The sequence below is a fragment of the Clinocottus analis genome, unplaced genomic scaffold (genome assembly GCF_023055335.1).
Source record: "Clinocottus analis isolate CAN_PGR_092001 unplaced genomic scaffold, fCliAna1.0.p SCAF_3, whole genome shotgun sequence".
NCBI lineage: Eukaryota > Metazoa > Chordata > Actinopteri > Perciformes > Cottidae > Clinocottus > Clinocottus analis.
This window is the reverse complement of record NW_027176042.1, coordinates 13,747,457-13,763,387: the sequence shown is the minus strand read 5'-3', so window position 1 is coordinate 13,763,387 and position 15,931 is coordinate 13,747,457. Positions and strand designations below refer to the sequence as shown.

General features: G+C 39.8%; 3 protein-coding genes across 5 annotated transcripts; all 3 read right to left on the bottom strand.

Moving 5' to 3' along the window:
• Positions 1–367: 367 nt before the first annotated feature.
• On the bottom strand, positions 368–5,389 carry fblim1 (filamin binding LIM protein 1). Its single transcript, XM_068594685.1, has 9 exons — positions 5,352–5,389; positions 4,807–5,043; positions 4,157–4,526; positions 3,042–3,208; positions 2,256–2,349; positions 1,996–2,165; positions 1,620–1,798; positions 1,277–1,397; positions 368–1,179 (listed from the first exon to the last, which is right to left on the bottom strand). The coding sequence occupies exons 3-9, from the start codon at positions 4,500–4,502 to the stop codon at positions 1,069–1,071; spliced, it is 1,188 nt and encodes a 395-aa protein (XP_068450786.1). The 5' UTR covers positions 4,503–4,526; positions 4,807–5,043; positions 5,352–5,389; the 3' UTR covers positions 368–1,068.
• Positions 5,390–7,408: 2,019 nt separating this feature from the next.
• On the bottom strand, positions 7,409–9,291 carry LOC137796552 (transmembrane protein 82-like). Its single transcript, XM_068594552.1, has 6 exons — positions 9,210–9,291; positions 9,005–9,077; positions 8,727–8,919; positions 8,128–8,545; positions 7,581–7,765; positions 7,409–7,420 (listed from the first exon to the last, which is right to left on the bottom strand). The coding sequence occupies exons 1-6, from the start codon at positions 9,289–9,291 to the stop codon at positions 7,409–7,411; spliced, it is 963 nt and encodes a 320-aa protein (XP_068450653.1).
• Positions 9,292–9,733: 442 nt separating this feature from the next.
• On the bottom strand, positions 9,734–15,467 carry slc25a34 (solute carrier family 25 member 34). Of its 3 annotated transcripts, none has more exons than XM_068594549.1 (6): positions 15,353–15,467; positions 14,323–15,015; positions 11,733–11,798; positions 10,808–10,960; positions 10,561–10,701; positions 9,734–10,456 (listed from the first exon to the last, which is right to left on the bottom strand). In XM_068594549.1, exons 2-6 carry the CDS (start codon positions 14,821–14,823, stop codon positions 10,268–10,270), a joined length of 1,050 nt encoding a protein of 349 aa, XP_068450650.1. In that variant the 5' UTR covers positions 14,824–15,015; positions 15,353–15,467; the 3' UTR covers positions 9,734–10,267. The 3 variants fall into 3 exon arrangements, with proteins under 3 accessions (XP_068450650.1, XP_068450652.1, XP_068450651.1); XM_068594551.1 differs by having other exon boundaries at positions 10,567–10,701; XM_068594550.1 differs by having other exon boundaries at positions 15,349–15,436.
• Between the last annotated feature and the right edge of the window lie 464 nt (positions 15,468–15,931).

Genomic DNA, 15,931 nt, shown 5'->3' with positions numbered 1-15,931 from the left:
AACCGCCAGTGAAATTTAGGTGAACAACTGGCCACTGTGGCTAAAAAGTGATGATGGTAAATATAAATTTAACAGTATCAGATGTAGAAAGCAAAGAGGTTCAGTAATGTCTCACTCAACAACTCAACCTTGACAATATTATCCACCAGCTAATGGCAGAATAGTATATTCAGTTATATCGGGGTTCATTTATTTCTAAATGGTCATATAGACAAGACAGACAAGGTAAGGGACTGGCAACATTGCAATATTTACATAGTAAATCAAAAGTGTGATGAACCAAAACATAAATGCTGAAAAGAAATTCTCAAAAATGTTTTAATAAATGTAATAATACAAAGAAATATAATTCCACAAACATGTCGTTTTGAAAATCAGAACATAAATATAAAAAAAACAATTTGACGGAGACTTTAATGTTTACATGCCAAATAAATGTGAATAGTTCTATTGTTGAGGCAAAAATAGTCAATAAAGGCCCTGTGAGGATATGTATGTGTTAAAATGTGAGGGTTATCGCATCAAAAGTACCTTTTGTCAATGATGAGTGCTTTAGGAAGTACTATTGTGCGATGTTCCGCATTATTTTTTAAATCTTTAATGTTTGTCAATTTTCTTATCTTACTACTTATTAATAGTGTGTGTAATTTAACAAATGCAATGTTGGAGCCTGCTTCAAGATAAAATATATTAGCTTACTTTTATACAAAAGAATTTTAATATAAAGTTATTTTTTCATATAAAGGGTTAAAGTGATTGAGAAACAGTTTACTGATTGAGATTTACAAGAAATGTAGCTGGCTATTGCATAAATATATTTGGTGCATTTGGTAGTTTTTTGAGTGCAAAATTATCATGTAGAAAAGAATAAAAGGAGAATCATCAGAAAGCATTATATATAGTAAAAAAAAAAGAAGAAAGAAAAGTGTTGTTCCATTAGAAAAAGATGTGTAACATTGTTATTCCAGAGTCATGCACATTGCCAGTGAAAAGTCTCCCATCTCTTTGAACCTAGACTTGTGGCACTTTTCCATCAGTTGCAGTTTATCTCGGGCTGTACGGCCAGTGTTAGTGCTGGCCAGAAACCAGGTTCAGATGGCAGGATTTGCAAAGCAGTTTCCCATCTAAAGGATAGCAGCCATGCTCATTTGGTTCAGGAGAGAGCTGGATGACACAGACCTGCATAAAATATATATTTTTTTAAAACAGTTATTAAGTGGTGATAACTGTGCATTTGTATACTAGTGAACAGACTGTTTACTTGCAGAATGCCTACCTCACATCTGTAGCAGTTCTCGTGGTATGAGTGTCCCAGGCATTCAACATTATAGCTGTCAGTGCCATCTTCCTTTGGAATGATTAGCTGGTTGCAGGCGTAACACTTTGGAGCATACTTCCTGTAAAGACAACATTTTCGAGCAAAAAAAATGAGGCAAAGTAAGAATGAGTTTCGCCACCTTGTGTTTTTGGTCGACAATGGCAATAAATGAACCTGAATCAATCACATTAGAACGACTTCAAAAGCAATTTGTTGACATATTATCTCAGGAAATCTTACACAAAACCTCTTTGGTGGACGTTTTTCATGTGATGCTTGCCACAATTCTTAATGCTCATACCTGTAATAGTCCTGGAGGCAATAAACTTCTCCAACTTCTCCCTGAGCGAAAGCTTTCTCTCCAATTTGCTGTTTACATGTTGCGCAAGTAAAACAGGAAAGGTGGTACGCTCGCTCCAGTGCACGGATCACATGGTCTGCGATAACCTCCCCACATGTCCAGCAAAGTTCCAAGCTAGCCTAAGAGACAGAAATACATGGTGAGTGGAATACATTTCAGTATTAAAATATCACAGTGGTCTTTGGAAAACAGCTAGTTATAATGTAAATACATGATTTGAAGTTAATGAGAATGCAAAAACATTTTGGAAAGATTGTAATTAATAGTTGCAGCTTTAATAACATTCTGGAGTGTAACTGTATTGACTTTGATCTACCTTGTAGCAGTCTTCACAGAGTGGGATGCCTGCCTTGTTGTAATACTGTTTACCAGCCAAGGGAATGTGACAAGATCGACACTGGAAGCAACCGTCATGGTACGTCCTGTTCAAGGCCTCTATTGCAGGTTCAGAAGGAGCCACAGGTTTCCGACAGAAGCCACAGACATCTGCATTGAACACAAACATCAAATTATAAAAGGATTACATTAATGTGTGTATCGCTTAAGTGGTAAATGTGTAAATAGAGGAGATGTTACCTCTACTCTCCCTACTCGTGTCTTGGCCATTTTTATGGATCCCATGGGATTGTTCATCTTGGTTTAACCCACTAGATGGTGTGCTTGTTTCCCCCTCAATTGTAAAGCACATTGTTAATGCAATTCTGTACTTAAAACTGAGGCAAGTTCACATTTCCATTCGGCCTCACAAGGTGAACCCCACACTTTAGTAAATGCTTGAGTTCGAGTGGTCAAGTTTGATATTCAAATAAAAATACTGGGAGATTAAACACATTGAAGCCCTAAATCTCTAATATTCTTTGCCAAACTTAAATAGAGGTACACAACTTAAATCTGACATAATAATACAAGTTTGCAGAGATACAAATATGAAAACATATTGAAAACATATACATTGTATAGGTACAAGAAAGAGAAAGTATTATTAGACCTGCTGTAACTCTTTTTCATTTTCCTGATCAACACTTTATTGTTTCTGCACACAGATGTGCCTGCAATGATAGGAACTAAATGTATATAGATCTCTACAGCTTGGAAAGTGTTTATGAACTGCACGCATTTTCCTTCACAAAGTGTTCTTAATCATTCAGTCATATCTAAAACACAACTGTGTTTTCTTCATAATGTGTTTTGCAGATCATTCCTCACAACCAGTGCACAACATAACACATTATCCGTGAAGGTTGTGGAAAGTTGTAATCCTTTACCGTGGGAAAATCAAGTGGGATCAAGTGTTTAAAATTGTAAATGACAGTGGTAGACATGTCTGTTTGAGTGATGCAAATGGGACAGAAGTCTGCATACCTCTCGGTTGTAAACTGGCTGCTGACCTGGGGTCAGAGAGAGAGACGTATGGGCAGGAGGAGGTGGTGGAAGTGCTGATTCTTCAGGGAACGATGTTCCCAACGATGAAGGCAGCGCATCAGCAGGAGGAGAAGGAGGAGGTGGAGGAGGAAGAGGAGGGAAGAGATCTGTTTGACAAAAAAAATATAAGAATTTTGAAATCACTTGGTAGCAACTTATACAAATGCTTTTTATTGAAGTGTCAAGTAAGCAATGAAATGATGATAATGAGAAATGCATATATACATAAAGGGGAGAATATAAGCCTTATGTCATGTGTTCAAATGTAGCAGCTATTCTTCGGAGATAATACATTATCCTTTCTTGCCTGATCGCATATATTACATCCTGAATTCTGTGAATATGACAAGAGAGATAATAATGGTTTCCAATTAAAAGAGTAATACACAATTGAAAGGTTTGCATTCTTATAACACCGCCAGACTCTCGATGAACAGTTTAAAAATATAAACATTGAGATTGTTTTTTTATTCCACATTTTCTTCTTCCTTGTCACAACCGATTGCCTACAATACAATACAGCTTGACCGCTGACAGTTTGGTCAGAGTTTATGGTGTTAGGTTAGTAGCAGCTAATCAGGCCTCGAGCTGAGAAGGATAGCGGACTACAGCAATCTGCTATACTCTCTTATTTATAAACTCCACAATATTATTTTAATTTTCAAAAACTCGTTGTTTTCAGCCCCAACAAAGATGACTCAAGATGACAAGTTTCTTTCTTCAGGCATTCAGTATTATTTCCCTTGTAAACAGACTTTGATGTGGTGTAACCCCTTAAACAATAGCAGAGTTCTTGTAATGACAAAAATAAATACTATCTCATTTGTATTTGGGGAGGATCCTAAAGAAAACAGCACTCTTATAGTTTGGATATCCCTCCACCTCAGCAAATAATTAAAAAACAGACTTCTAAAACAAAGTTATGGAAGGACAGGTCTGAAACATATTATGAAGGTCAGCCAGGCCATGATGGCGTCAGTCACATATAGTGTCATTTTCTGCATGTAATTCAGGTGCTTAAATCCAAGATGAAAAATAGGTTTAGTCACAGATACCTGCAGCACCTCTGTCATCTCCCTGCAGCTTTCCTCTGCTGGGTCTGGGTTGGCCAGGTTTTGGGCTCTGAGGGTCTGAAGTCTGGCCCGTGGCCCCCGTAAAAGTCCAGCCTTGGCGGTCTACACTGCCATGAGACTCAGACTGCTGGTCGTCCTCTTTCTTCTGTCTGACGGCGGCGACGTTGTCACTTGGGCTAACTCGTACAGCAGTGTGTGGCTTGTCTCTAACTGCACCACTGTGAGCTTGGAGGACGGGCTGCTGCTGTGTTACAGTGGCTCGATGAGGAGCAGCCAGAGTGATGAAGAAAGAAGACACAATCCGTTTTGGTGGAGCTGCAGATGCCATGACTGTATACAACCCACATGCAGCCTAAAAGGAGGACAGAGCAATTAGTATAACAACTCGAGTGTAAGAAAAATACATAATGATAATGAACTTGACACATGTTATTTCTATCATCACAGTAGTGTTGAATCTAGTGTACACACCCTCTCAGTCAACTTTGTGGGTGTGCTCACTATCACTTTAAAAAGGTAAACTCACACACTCACAACTTCCATTACCTATAATGAATGGTTTTACAGAAAGCACAAATCTGAATCATTTCCTTTAAACCCACTGACTCTGGCTGTGAGCCGGCATTACATACCTGGAAGAAAATGTGGTTTGGATACAGCTCAGTCTTTTCCTCTTTCTCCTTCCCTGCTCTATATCTCAAAGCTTCTGGTGTGTTTTCCCTCCTGTAAGCTGCCACTGAGAGAAGACTAGACTCCGGTAAAGAGGGCGACTATCAGCAGAAGGCCACTCCTTTTCCTTCTGCACCTCCCCTCCAAGACTCTCTCGTCTGTCGACCCCTCCTCCTTCTCTGGCTGACTGACAATACCACCTCCCTCCCGACCGTAAAAGGTGAACAGTTAATCTCGGGCAAAGTGCAATAAAAAACATGACACATGCATCTACTATGAAAACTTGGCAGGCACACACCCACACATAAAGACACTGGCATGCATGCATGTAGACGCACAAAGAAATTATTCAAGTCAACAATTATGCAAACTAACCAAAGGAAAACTTTTTTTACAAATTAAATAAAAAAATATCATAAAGTATCTCCTAAGGTCTTTGCCCTTAAATATACTCACTCGCACCTCCCACTTCTTTATCTTTTTGCATGCCAGCAGGATGTGACTGTACCTGCCTTTTACAGCAACTCTCGATCTCAAACTGTCCTCTTTCTCTCTCCTGTGCAGCTCTGCCTTATTGTTCTGTCAGCTTTATTTTCCCTACCTCCCTCATTGAGTCTGCCTCCTTTTTTCTTCTCCCTCTTTCCTTCTTCCCTTCCCCCACTACATTATATCACTTTAGCCTTGACTCACTATCAGTGTCTCATGGCATTGCTTCCATTTGTGCCCCACCAACATCTGATAATATGTGGAGGAATTCATCAGGCTCTGCTCATGGAGCTTCTTTGGTTGAAAGCAGCCGTAAAGGAGCCGCAGCATTACAGTGCAATGAATCAGGGCATTGTGCAAGAGGAGATATTGGTGTATTGGGATAGGGGAGGGGGCAAGGGGCAGTGTCTGTGAGAGCTATGAACAAGCTGCTTTGTTGTGTTTGGTGCTCTCCACCAGAGTGAGTCCAAGCGATATCAGGTCAGCTGATCAGCAAATATTGTGGTTAGTTTCCGGAGCAAAACCTTGTATGGTCTCCTCGCCTCCAGAGAGTCAAAAGGGGAGGATAGAGTAAGAAACTACATGTTGAATGTGGGTCAGTGTGGAAGAAGAGAGAGGGTTAACAGGAGACGGAAATGAGGAGAGTGATGGGGGTCTCTGTTGTTTCAGCTCTGTGGAAAGGAATGCTGCAGTGATGTCACGGTTGCAGGAGGGAGCATGCTTGCTGATGACACAATCCTCAGACCTCCACGCTCCGCCCCCCAAACAGCCTAAATTCTCATTAAACCCTCTGAACCTCTTCACTGCTTCTGCAGCATGACTTTTTAAATCACTCTTTTTTGTTACTAACTTGGTTAGGTCAACTTTTGTGATAGAAGGAAGAAAACGGGACAGGAAGAAACAATGACAATTGCATGTCACAAATACAATTGATGTTGATTTCCTAACTGCGAACATCTGCAGAGGTGGAAAAACTACTTATCATGGAGAAATACTGTGACTTTATCAAAATACTTTACGTGGGAGTAAGATTACTCGGCAATACAGTTCAGAAGAATATGAGAGACAGAGGCAAAAGTATTCTGACTATAGTAAAGGTTCTAGCTTAAAAAAAAGAGCAAGATTCTACACTTACTCGTTTCATAATGCAACTGGATAATGTATTTCATTACACCCCCACTGCCTCATACCCACTTTTTAAAAACGTTGCACCTCCTGTTTGTTATGCAGGCTATCTACTAAAAAAAGTTAATATGAAATCATAATTTTTCTCAAACTTTACAAAGCTCACACAAAATCGCTGGATTATATCATTTATAAATATACATTTTAACTGTTTTCAAAGGAGGACTAGTGAACTGATAAAAATGATCTCTTGGTCACTCAACTGACTAATTTATCGGCTATTAATCAATGTGTTTAACATATAATTCATGAAGGCGGTATTGCTCAAAGAATATCTCTTCAAATGTGTAGTTGTGTAGAATATCTGATCAACTTAAGCTAAACTGGAATTAATGTGTAAAAAGGGAGTGAAAAAGCCCTTGATCCCTGACCAAATTCAAGATGGTATGCATTTCCACCCTACTGGGGGAGGTTTATTCATTGTGTATGTTTGATGCTCATCTCGATTCTAATTAACGGCTTTAATTTATTTGGCTTGGTAAAATTATGCTGTGTTCGTACAATATATTTATATATCTGCAGTACAATATATTTAATAATAGCTTGATAATACTTGTTCATGTTTCCATCACATGAGGACTCAAAACAACACAATAACAACAATCACATTCAGCTAAATCTTCAAGTTAATACTGGAAATAAAACAGCAGCTTATTTATAGTGCAAAATTACAAACTCCTCCTTCTTGGCTTCTGTTTAAAACAAGACCTAATAACAGTCATCCCAAGCGTGGCCACAATGATATTTTTTATTATTCATCAAGTATTGGCACAGCTTGACATTTGTGGTATTCTCTGGTATTTGAGGTAGATTTCTGGTAGACCATTATTTTTCATCTGATGATCTTATCAGTAAGTTCCTTTGTTTTGTGACTGGACATCTGTTCATATTTTCTCAAGCTTGTGTCTTCTTCTTCCTAAAAGGGAAACATGACAATTAAATGTAATTTCCATAATTCCATAAATGTATACAATACATGCATAAATAGTAATATTGTAAAACTTGTAGTGTAAATGCAAAAAAAGGGAACCACAGAATATATTTGTAAAATTACTGAGTGGAAAACCTTTAACGCAGCTTTCAGCAGGTCCTGAGAGGGCAGCAGGCAGACCGCTTCACCCAGGAAAGTGATGAGGACATGGAGGACATCGGACCAGTGGCCCACTGTCAACATGAGCACCAGTAAGGCTCCCAGTCGCAGCAGGACAGTGTGCAGCAGGACCTCCTTGCCAGTCTGCCGCTGCTGATCCTCTGTGCAAAATGAAAACCAAACCTTGTTCAATAATGATAAGAGATCTTTGTACAGTGTGATACTCCCTTGTTTTATGAGATTGTGCTTTTGATATCATTTGTATGGTTTGTCACATATGCATTGTTTTATGGCCTCATTTTATATTGATTGTTTTATTGGTCCAATTTTCAGTTGCATCACTTATGGCCTTTAGTTGTTTACCTTAATTTGGTGTCTGCTGTTACATCCTGTCCTGGGTGACCAACCTAGTTTCCCCTCTCGGGATCAATAAAGTTATCTAACCTAATTTTAGGTTGTGTATTCCTCCAGAAATCTTTTTGGAGGACATTTTCATTTCCAATATAGTTGACCAGACAATCACCTTGAATGTAAACCACCAACATGGTGTAGCAAAGTGTCAATGGAATCCAAAACTTTAAAGCATCTTTCTGTGACAGGAAGTGGTCATAAACCGTAGCGGTGGAAGCGACAGTTGCTACAGCAAAGGCCAAGACAACCACTCTTTGTACTGAAGCCAGTATGGTGTGTCCAGTGGCCAGGAGGGTGATGCACTTCCCACAGTAACGCTCTCTACTATGAAGGCGGTAGAGTTTGGCCACATGGCTCCACACACTGTGGCTGGCATTGGCTATTGCCCAGCTGAGAACAGCTGAGAGAAACAAACTGAAAGAGCTGTGTAGAGCCCCCTGATGGAGGAAGTCCAGAGTGCAGGTGAGACCGCATCCCAGGGAAAACTGGCACTGGGTCAGGAGCAGGGCTAGGCCTCGGCCTTTGGCATCCTTAGTTCAAATAGACACAAGAGTGTGGGTGAAATGTGTTAAAATCAGTGTAGAAATACCGTTAGGTATAACACAAGAACAAACAGCAATACACCTTCATGAAACAAATCTAAATCAATGAGTTGTCAGGTGCTCTGTTTGTGTATAACTATTTGTTTTATTTATATTTGTTGTAACTCACTAGTCCTGCTGATACCCAGGCAGAAACCGCTCTGAGAGAAAACTCCAGCACTATCAGAGAGGAAACCCTGGAGCCCACCAGAGACAGGATGACCGTCAGAAACCAGAACTGTAGAAATGTTATCCAGTTCCCTCTCAGAAGATTGCTAGCTGAGAAGGGCCTGTGTTTGCTTTCAGCTTCAGTCTCGGAATCACTGTGTTGAGGGGAAAATTAGACATGAATATACTACACTTTATTGCACGGCATACTTTCTCTCCCTTTTAAAGGAATACCCTCACCTGCATGTTTGAATAACGTTGTAAATTCTCATCAAATGGCACAGCACTGATATTCCACATGCTCCCACAAGCCCTTTGTAGCATAAATCACATCACAGCCAAAAAATGTAATATGTAAAGAAAGAAACTACTTTACACAAACGTTCTGGGAATTTAGTGATTTTCTTTTACTGCCATGAAGAAGAAAAACACACTGTCAACTCACCTTGAAAAAAACTGTCTATTGGGTTTGAATCTAAAATAGTTGATTCAGAAGTTCCCATTATCCAGGAGAAGGAAAAAAACATGTTTATGTTTTACTTGTAATATCTCAACAAGGAAACAAAAAGGTGCTGTGATCCCTCGCTTATGCTACTTCAATCTCATCAACCTCATCAGAAACTACAAGTTAATGTTGAATTCCTGTGAAGCAGACCAGTGCGTTCATTTCCTCCTGCTCATCAGGTTTGAGAGTGCTTTGTGTCTCAGGTCCAGAGGTCAAATGTGATTACAGAATAGTTGTCAGTCTAATCATTTCCTGATGAATGAAAGAATGTGACTCTTTTCAAAAACAGAACAATCAGAAACCTTTTAAATGGCTTTAAATAAAAGCACACTTTGCTTGCAATGCATCTTAGATATCATGCATTTAAAATATGCAGCACTTGTGTCCAAGAAGATACAAAAACAAATGTACTTAATGCTTTTCATAGAAAACATTTTATTATTATTATTATTTTGAAAGGCAGTTATAAGGCTGGAAGTACTTGTAGGTTTAATTTCTGTACAGAAAAACCTCCTACCAATATATCAACAGAGGCTTTTCTTTCCATATGACATACAAGGCAACTAGAATTATGTATTAAATTGTGACAGCAGATATACCACGAACAACACAGAGTTTATGTTTTAATAATCCAGTATTTTTCTTGATCTCATTGGCACTCCATTAATACGCCTGCAAGCACATCTCATTTCAGCTTTGCTGCTACCCGACACATGAAAGCCCATTGCTTGCAAATTCATCATTTGAGGTATTAAAGTGAAATCTGATAGTTTAACAGCATATATATTTGATAAAAATTTGACAGGACATTTTTGTTAGAGTATGTGCAGTATTTGTCAGACAGAGTGAGTCTCACTAAAAGCAATTGTTCAACATTAGGGGAAATACGCTTGTTTAATGTCTGAAAGCAAATAAACCCATATACCAAAATGTCAAACATTTGCTTTAAATTCAATGTCCAGAGTCCAGATACTCATGCGCAGGATGAACGGGATTTTTCAGCTCCTTCCCTGGCTCTGGTTGTCCTTCACTGTCTGTTGCCTCATCAGATCCCAGAATAGCATGCTGAGCACTGTGTGTGGGGCCAAGCGCAGGAAGACAGGGCCCATGCCTTTATACAACCCCGGCAGGCCCTCGGCTTGGCACACCTTCAGCATACAATCTGAAAATCCATGATACAGTTTCCCCTGAAAAGGCAGAGAAGGAAAACAGTTTGTCTTAGTATGTATTTGCTTGATATTTTGTGCCGTTGTTGAGAGGACAACTAAGTTGATAAAAAGAGGTCACACACACTCACCCTACGCAATTCATCCACTGGCTGGTTGTAGAGCCGTGTACTAATGACGTCAAATGGTGTCATGCTGATGGCCACAGCGACTCCACTGATCATGGCAGCGATCAACACTGTGAGCCAGCTGTTCGGACTAAACAACTGCAAGATAAGAAAGTAACTGATAATAAACTGACGTTTGCAGATAAGCGTGGCGGCAACTGTTCTGGAAGTGTGCTGTAAAAATGCCAGCTGTTAACACATATACCTGGGAATGTGACACCCATTCCTTGGCTGAGGTGAAGGTTGAAAGTTGAGTAGCTGATCCCACCATGACTCGAGGCACAGCCCCGTTCACTCCCCTCCAAAGACCAATTAAACCATCTCTTCTATAAATGGTAACGAAGGCATCAGAGACACCCTGAAATGGAAGAAAACAAATGGCATTGGTGTGTTGGAATATGTTTGAAACGATACGATTGAAAGGTTTTTTTCACGCATATAACTTTGACTCGTACCAGTGCAAAGTACTAATGTTAAGTGTTAAAATGTGTATTGAGACCACTGGGTCTTGTGGTAAGTGGAGTATTTGGTTTTATCCAGCCCTACCTACACATTATACATGAACATTACGTGGTATCAGTACAAACTACAGTATCTATCAGTGGTGGAATGTAAAAAAGCACATTTATTGAAGTATAAATATCTTAGAATTGTACTTAAGTAGCTCCATTTTATGCATTGTTATACTTCCATTTGAGTACATTTCAGAGGGAAATGCTATTTTAAACACATGCATTTGACAGAATTATAACAGAAAGATGAGCTACAGATTCTACACCAACAGGTTCAACATAACCAGCAGAAGAGCAAGTGAAAGTAAATCAAGTGCAGTGAATCCACACCCATACGATCCAAAGAGAACGTCTAATTAGGCTCTAACTGAATGCACCTGTGTGGGTGGGCCTTTCTGATTGTACTTTAAATGTATCAGCAGTATCAAATCAATAATATAAAAGAATGTTACCCTTCACTTTGCATTACTTTTCAAGTAATATTTGTATACTTTTACTTAGAATTTTAAATAGAAGCCTTTTACTTATATTGAAGTATGTTCAGTGTGGTGCGTATTTACTCTGACAAAACAACATACAGTATATTTGCGTGTCTTACTTTGAACATGTCGGACTTACCAGATGGTTATGTTGGTGGCCTACAGCTATGGCTTCCACAGTCTGAGCCTGCAGGTGGGTCTTCACCTTTGAAGCAAATGCAGCACACAAGCTTAAATGAGCATTCAGATTAAACTAAATACTGTGCCAACAAGCTATCTAAGCACAAATTAGACTTGCTGCCACCAAGTCGACTGATATGTCTGAGTCAGATGCCACCATGTGTTATGCAACAATTAGAGGTAACTCTGCTAATGTTTATCAGGAGGGATTCACATACAACACCAACATGTCTTTACGAACTCCTCAGTGATTCATTCACACAAAACCTGAATGATCAAACAGCAGTTTTGACGCACAAATCCAAGCAGTCTCTCCCTTCGATCTCATGCAGATTGTCAATAAAAATAACCTTCAGCCAACCTTCCTTTCTTTCACTCACTGCCAACAGCAAGGAGCTACGAGGAACTGTATATTTAGAAAGAGACAAACATATTGTAAAACAATACGGTCTTTCCATGACGGTGCAAAATGTTGGAGATGGTTTTAAATGACAGCTGAGGCAGAACAGAAAAAACTTGTGTGAGAAGGAACGTGCAGAGTACTCTCACATAATATGCTTTGATTCATGAGACAGTGACATTTGAAGCAATATGAGTCTTGTCTGGTTTTATAGATGCAGAGCGAGTCTGCATTTAATCAAAACAAAAAACAAAACTGAAAGTCACCCGACTGTGGACAGGTTGGGGGGCAGAGGGATAACACAATTATATATTACATTATATTCGTTAATATGGACAGGAGATAGTTAGGTCACAGCTTGAGATTATATTGTTTTATCTTGTGTTCTTCATAAACTAGATTAGTCGTTATCTGTGACAAACCAGACACACCCATGTAATATCCTCGCACCGGATACAAATATAGACATCGGACATTTGAGACACCTGTGAAACCGGCTGGTTCGCTCTCCCATCTCAGTTGTGATGACTTACAGAACTATTATTTATTCCAAATGCAGAGGTTTTGCAATGTCATGTTTGAATCAATGTAATTGTATACACTTCATATAAACTGCATATACTTTGCATTTTTGCACCTTCTTTATTGTTTAATACACCTTGCTGGTTTGTGTGTGTGTGTGTGTGTGTGTGTGTGTGTGTGTGTGTGTGTGTGTGTGTGTATATATATAGTATTTTTCATATCTAATATTTGTGTGTCTTCTTTGCTTGCTGCTGCAAACAAATTTTCCCTTGTGGATAAATAAAGTATGTATCTAATTTAGGTTTTCCAATTTTGTTTCTTTTATTTAATTAAAAGTGTGACACCCCTCGTTTATTTCACACAGCTCAGAGGTTGCTGCCGTTTAGCATAATTTCCTTCGAAACTTCCTTTTGCAGCATTTCCATTTATAATACCCAAAGAAGTTATTGTGAAGAATAGGTTGACACATTTTCTATATTTAATCAATACTGACATATCCACATGTACATTGTAATAGTTATTGTGTACTGTAATTTTCTCCGGTCTACACATGAACTCAAAAGAATTCATTATCAAAAGGGATTTATATGCACAAATCAAATGAGAATTTTACAAATTTACAAAAAATATCAGTATACATGTGGAAAAGTGAGTTTGTGAGTGAACGTTAACGGTACATTTACTGTATATAGTATGTCCAATAGTGACTAATATGAACATTGAACACATCTTGCTATATCTATCGAGCCTAGCGCTGTTTACTAAGGTGTAATATGTAGTATGTTTTAGGAAGCTATAGACCCACCAACATGGACCGGTTTCTGGGTGAAGTTGGAGACCACTGTGTTGCTACTATTTAAACAGTTTGGAATAATATATCTGAAGCTTGCCACAGAAGACAGGTACTCACTATTGTCTTTCCACATTAGCTTCCTTGTTATCTTTACGTCAGTTGCTTAGCTGTTAATTAACTTTTTGGGCTTTTCTTCATTCAGTGTTTCTGAGATTGAGTCTGTTGAGTGTGACCTATTCTAATAAATCACTCACAGGGTTTCAGTTTTCCTTTTAAGCCCAGTTGTTGACCTATTGGTCTCTGAGTCTCACTCACACACACACACACACACACACACACACACACACACACACACACACACACACACACACACACACACACACACACACACGTACGTACATACGTACAAACACAGCACAAAATGACATTATGGCTGATATCTTATTCAACATTTGGTTGACTTGTTTTAAATGTTCACAAGAAAAACAGATAACTAATTATCATAGTTGTGACTGATCTTTTGTACATATTTATTTATTATGTACAGTAACTTAACAACAAATGACTTGAAACCCTTATTGAACTTATGAAAGAAAACCTAAAGAGTTGACCTATAATCAACAATAGGGGCCATAAAACCTTTAATATCGCCTATAGTTCAGCCTCTGTAGGCCTCTAAAAAAGGGTTTAAAAAGTCTAAAGAGGGTAAAACAACTTCAAATGAACTGATCACAACTCACAGACATACACCCTATGGGAGGACAAAAGCGAAAAAATATAGGGGACATCTGCGATAGAGGAAACAATAAAAAGGAGAAAATTTACTAAACTTACCAGGTAGGCAGGAGAGGCAATGAAGGCCCCCAGGGCCCCGGCCCCGGCCCCTGACAGCAGACTGCCCCCATGGAACGAGGTGAAACCCAGAGCGTCACAATAGGAGTAGGAGCCCAGCCTCACACCGTTCATCACACTCTGGTACATCAGCCCGACTGAGAGCCCCTTCTGCAGGCCCCGGAGACCGTCTTTGCGGCCCACCACCCAGAGGGCGTGCAGGGCTCCACGGTAGTGCCTCTGGTAGGACCCCCGTGCACGCAGCTCTCCCTGAAGCTGCAGACGGGTCTTCACAACCTCCAGGGGATTGGTGAACACACAGGCAGCGCAGCATGCCAGAGCGCCCAGGGCAAAGTCCAGAGGAGGCCAGACAGCGGTAGGAGGTGGCGAGGGTCCGAGGACACCGCACGGCACAGCAGACACAGTGGATGCCATCCTGTGGGAGAGGCGGGCATCAAACGCAGACTCTCCTGGTGGAGTGTTCAGTAGCTCAGCACTGGTCATGTCTGGGAAGTGTTTGTTCTTGTAATGACGTGTCCCTGTTTTGTCAGTGTGTTAGGGTTGGTGCACAACAATGAAGTAAAAAAAAAAATGCTTTTAGCATTTGTGATAACTCATTTAAATTCTTTTTGCATGTTTCACCCATGACAGGCGCCTCTTTGGAGTCCTTCTGCGGGGACTTTCTGTCTGCACCATCTGCAAGAGAATGTATTCATGTTGAATAAACATTTTTTTAATTGTGGTAGGTTTACATAAGGCTCAGCTTTACATCTGAGGACAGAGTGCTTGTGTGTCAAGAAAAGTCCTGTGGGACTTAGCTCACATTAGCTCACATGACAGACAAGTAAAAACCTATCCACAACACCTGATGAAACTAAACATTTTCAAGAGCAGACAATTACACACATAAAATCACATGTCCGTATCAGGTCACACGCCACTCCACTCAAAGTCATTCAAACCAGCATACAACTACACAAAGCCCCAGTACCAGATGCTAACACAATCAAATAGAAAAACTCCTCTTACGTGCCTTTTGAAGAATTATAAGAAGCTCTTGAATTTGGTGACTTCATTCAGAAAACTTTCTGTATCCGGTGATCCTGTGCCGCTCCATTCTTCCTCTCTCCCATCATTGTAAACATGTGTTCTCAGCACATTCATTGTCAAAGTCTCCTCCCACCGACTCTCCCCTGAGCCAATACGGGTTCAGTCCTGTCTGCCACATCACCGAGGCCTCGAGTCTGCACCAATCACATGTCTGCAATCCGCACTTCCCCCGCGCCGGTCCTATCGGAGCTCTCTGGGTAAAAGGTTGTTGTTCAAAGGGGAGGCGTGGAGTGTCTCGTGGAGAGAGGAGCTCAGGACCCACGCTGTCTAAACGAGGTTAATCTGGTGAAGAGTGTCGAAAGATGATGTTTTTAGGTTTGTTTCGTAATATCTGCCTCTTCAGATGAAAAATTGCCTCTTGGCTAACTCTGGCGCATTTACAGAATTTTTTGTATTACTTTCCTCTGATCAAAAAAAATAATAATAAAGCATTTGGAACAAATTATGCTATTTTGTTGAAATGACTCATCCATGTGCTTTTTCTTTATGGGCTGTACGCAAA

Excerpts from the sequence above, each read along its gene's own strand:
- fblim1 (XM_068594685.1), bottom strand. The coding sequence starts at position 4,502 with ATGGCATCTGCAGCTCCACCAAAACGGATTGTGTCTTCTTTCTTCATC. Across the intron at positions 2,350-3,041 it reads AGCCAGTTTACAACCGAGAG|GGGGAAACAAGCACACCATC; the intron begins GTATGCAGACTT and ends TTTACAATTGAG. Across the intron at positions 2,166-2,255 it reads CACGAGTAGGGAGAGTAGAG|ATGTCTGTGGCTTCTGTCGG; the intron begins GTAACATCTCCT and ends TGTTCAATGCAG.
- slc25a34 (XM_068594549.1), bottom strand. The coding sequence starts at position 14,823 with ATGACCAGTGCTGAGCTACTGAACACTCCACCAGGAGAGTCTGCGTTT. Across the intron at positions 11,799-14,322 it reads TTGCCTCTCCTGCCTACCTG|GTGAAGACCCACCTGCAGGC; the intron begins GTAAGTTTAGTA and ends TTTGCTTCAAAG. Across the intron at positions 10,961-11,732 it reads GCCACCAACATAACCATCTG|GGTGTCTCTGATGCCTTCGT; the intron begins GTAAGTCCGACA and ends CTTCCATTTCAG.
- LOC137796552 (XM_068594552.1), bottom strand. The coding sequence starts at position 9,291 with ATGTTTTTTTCCTTCTCCTGGATAATGGGAACTTCTGAATCAACTATT. Across the intron at positions 9,078-9,209 it reads AATAGACAGTTTTTTTCAAG|GGCTTGTGGGAGCATGTGGA; the intron begins GTGAGTTGACAG and ends TATGCTACAAAG. Across the intron at positions 8,920-9,004 it reads AACGTTATTCAAACATGCAG|TGATTCCGAGACTGAAGCTG; the intron begins GTGAGGGTATTC and ends CCCTCAACACAG.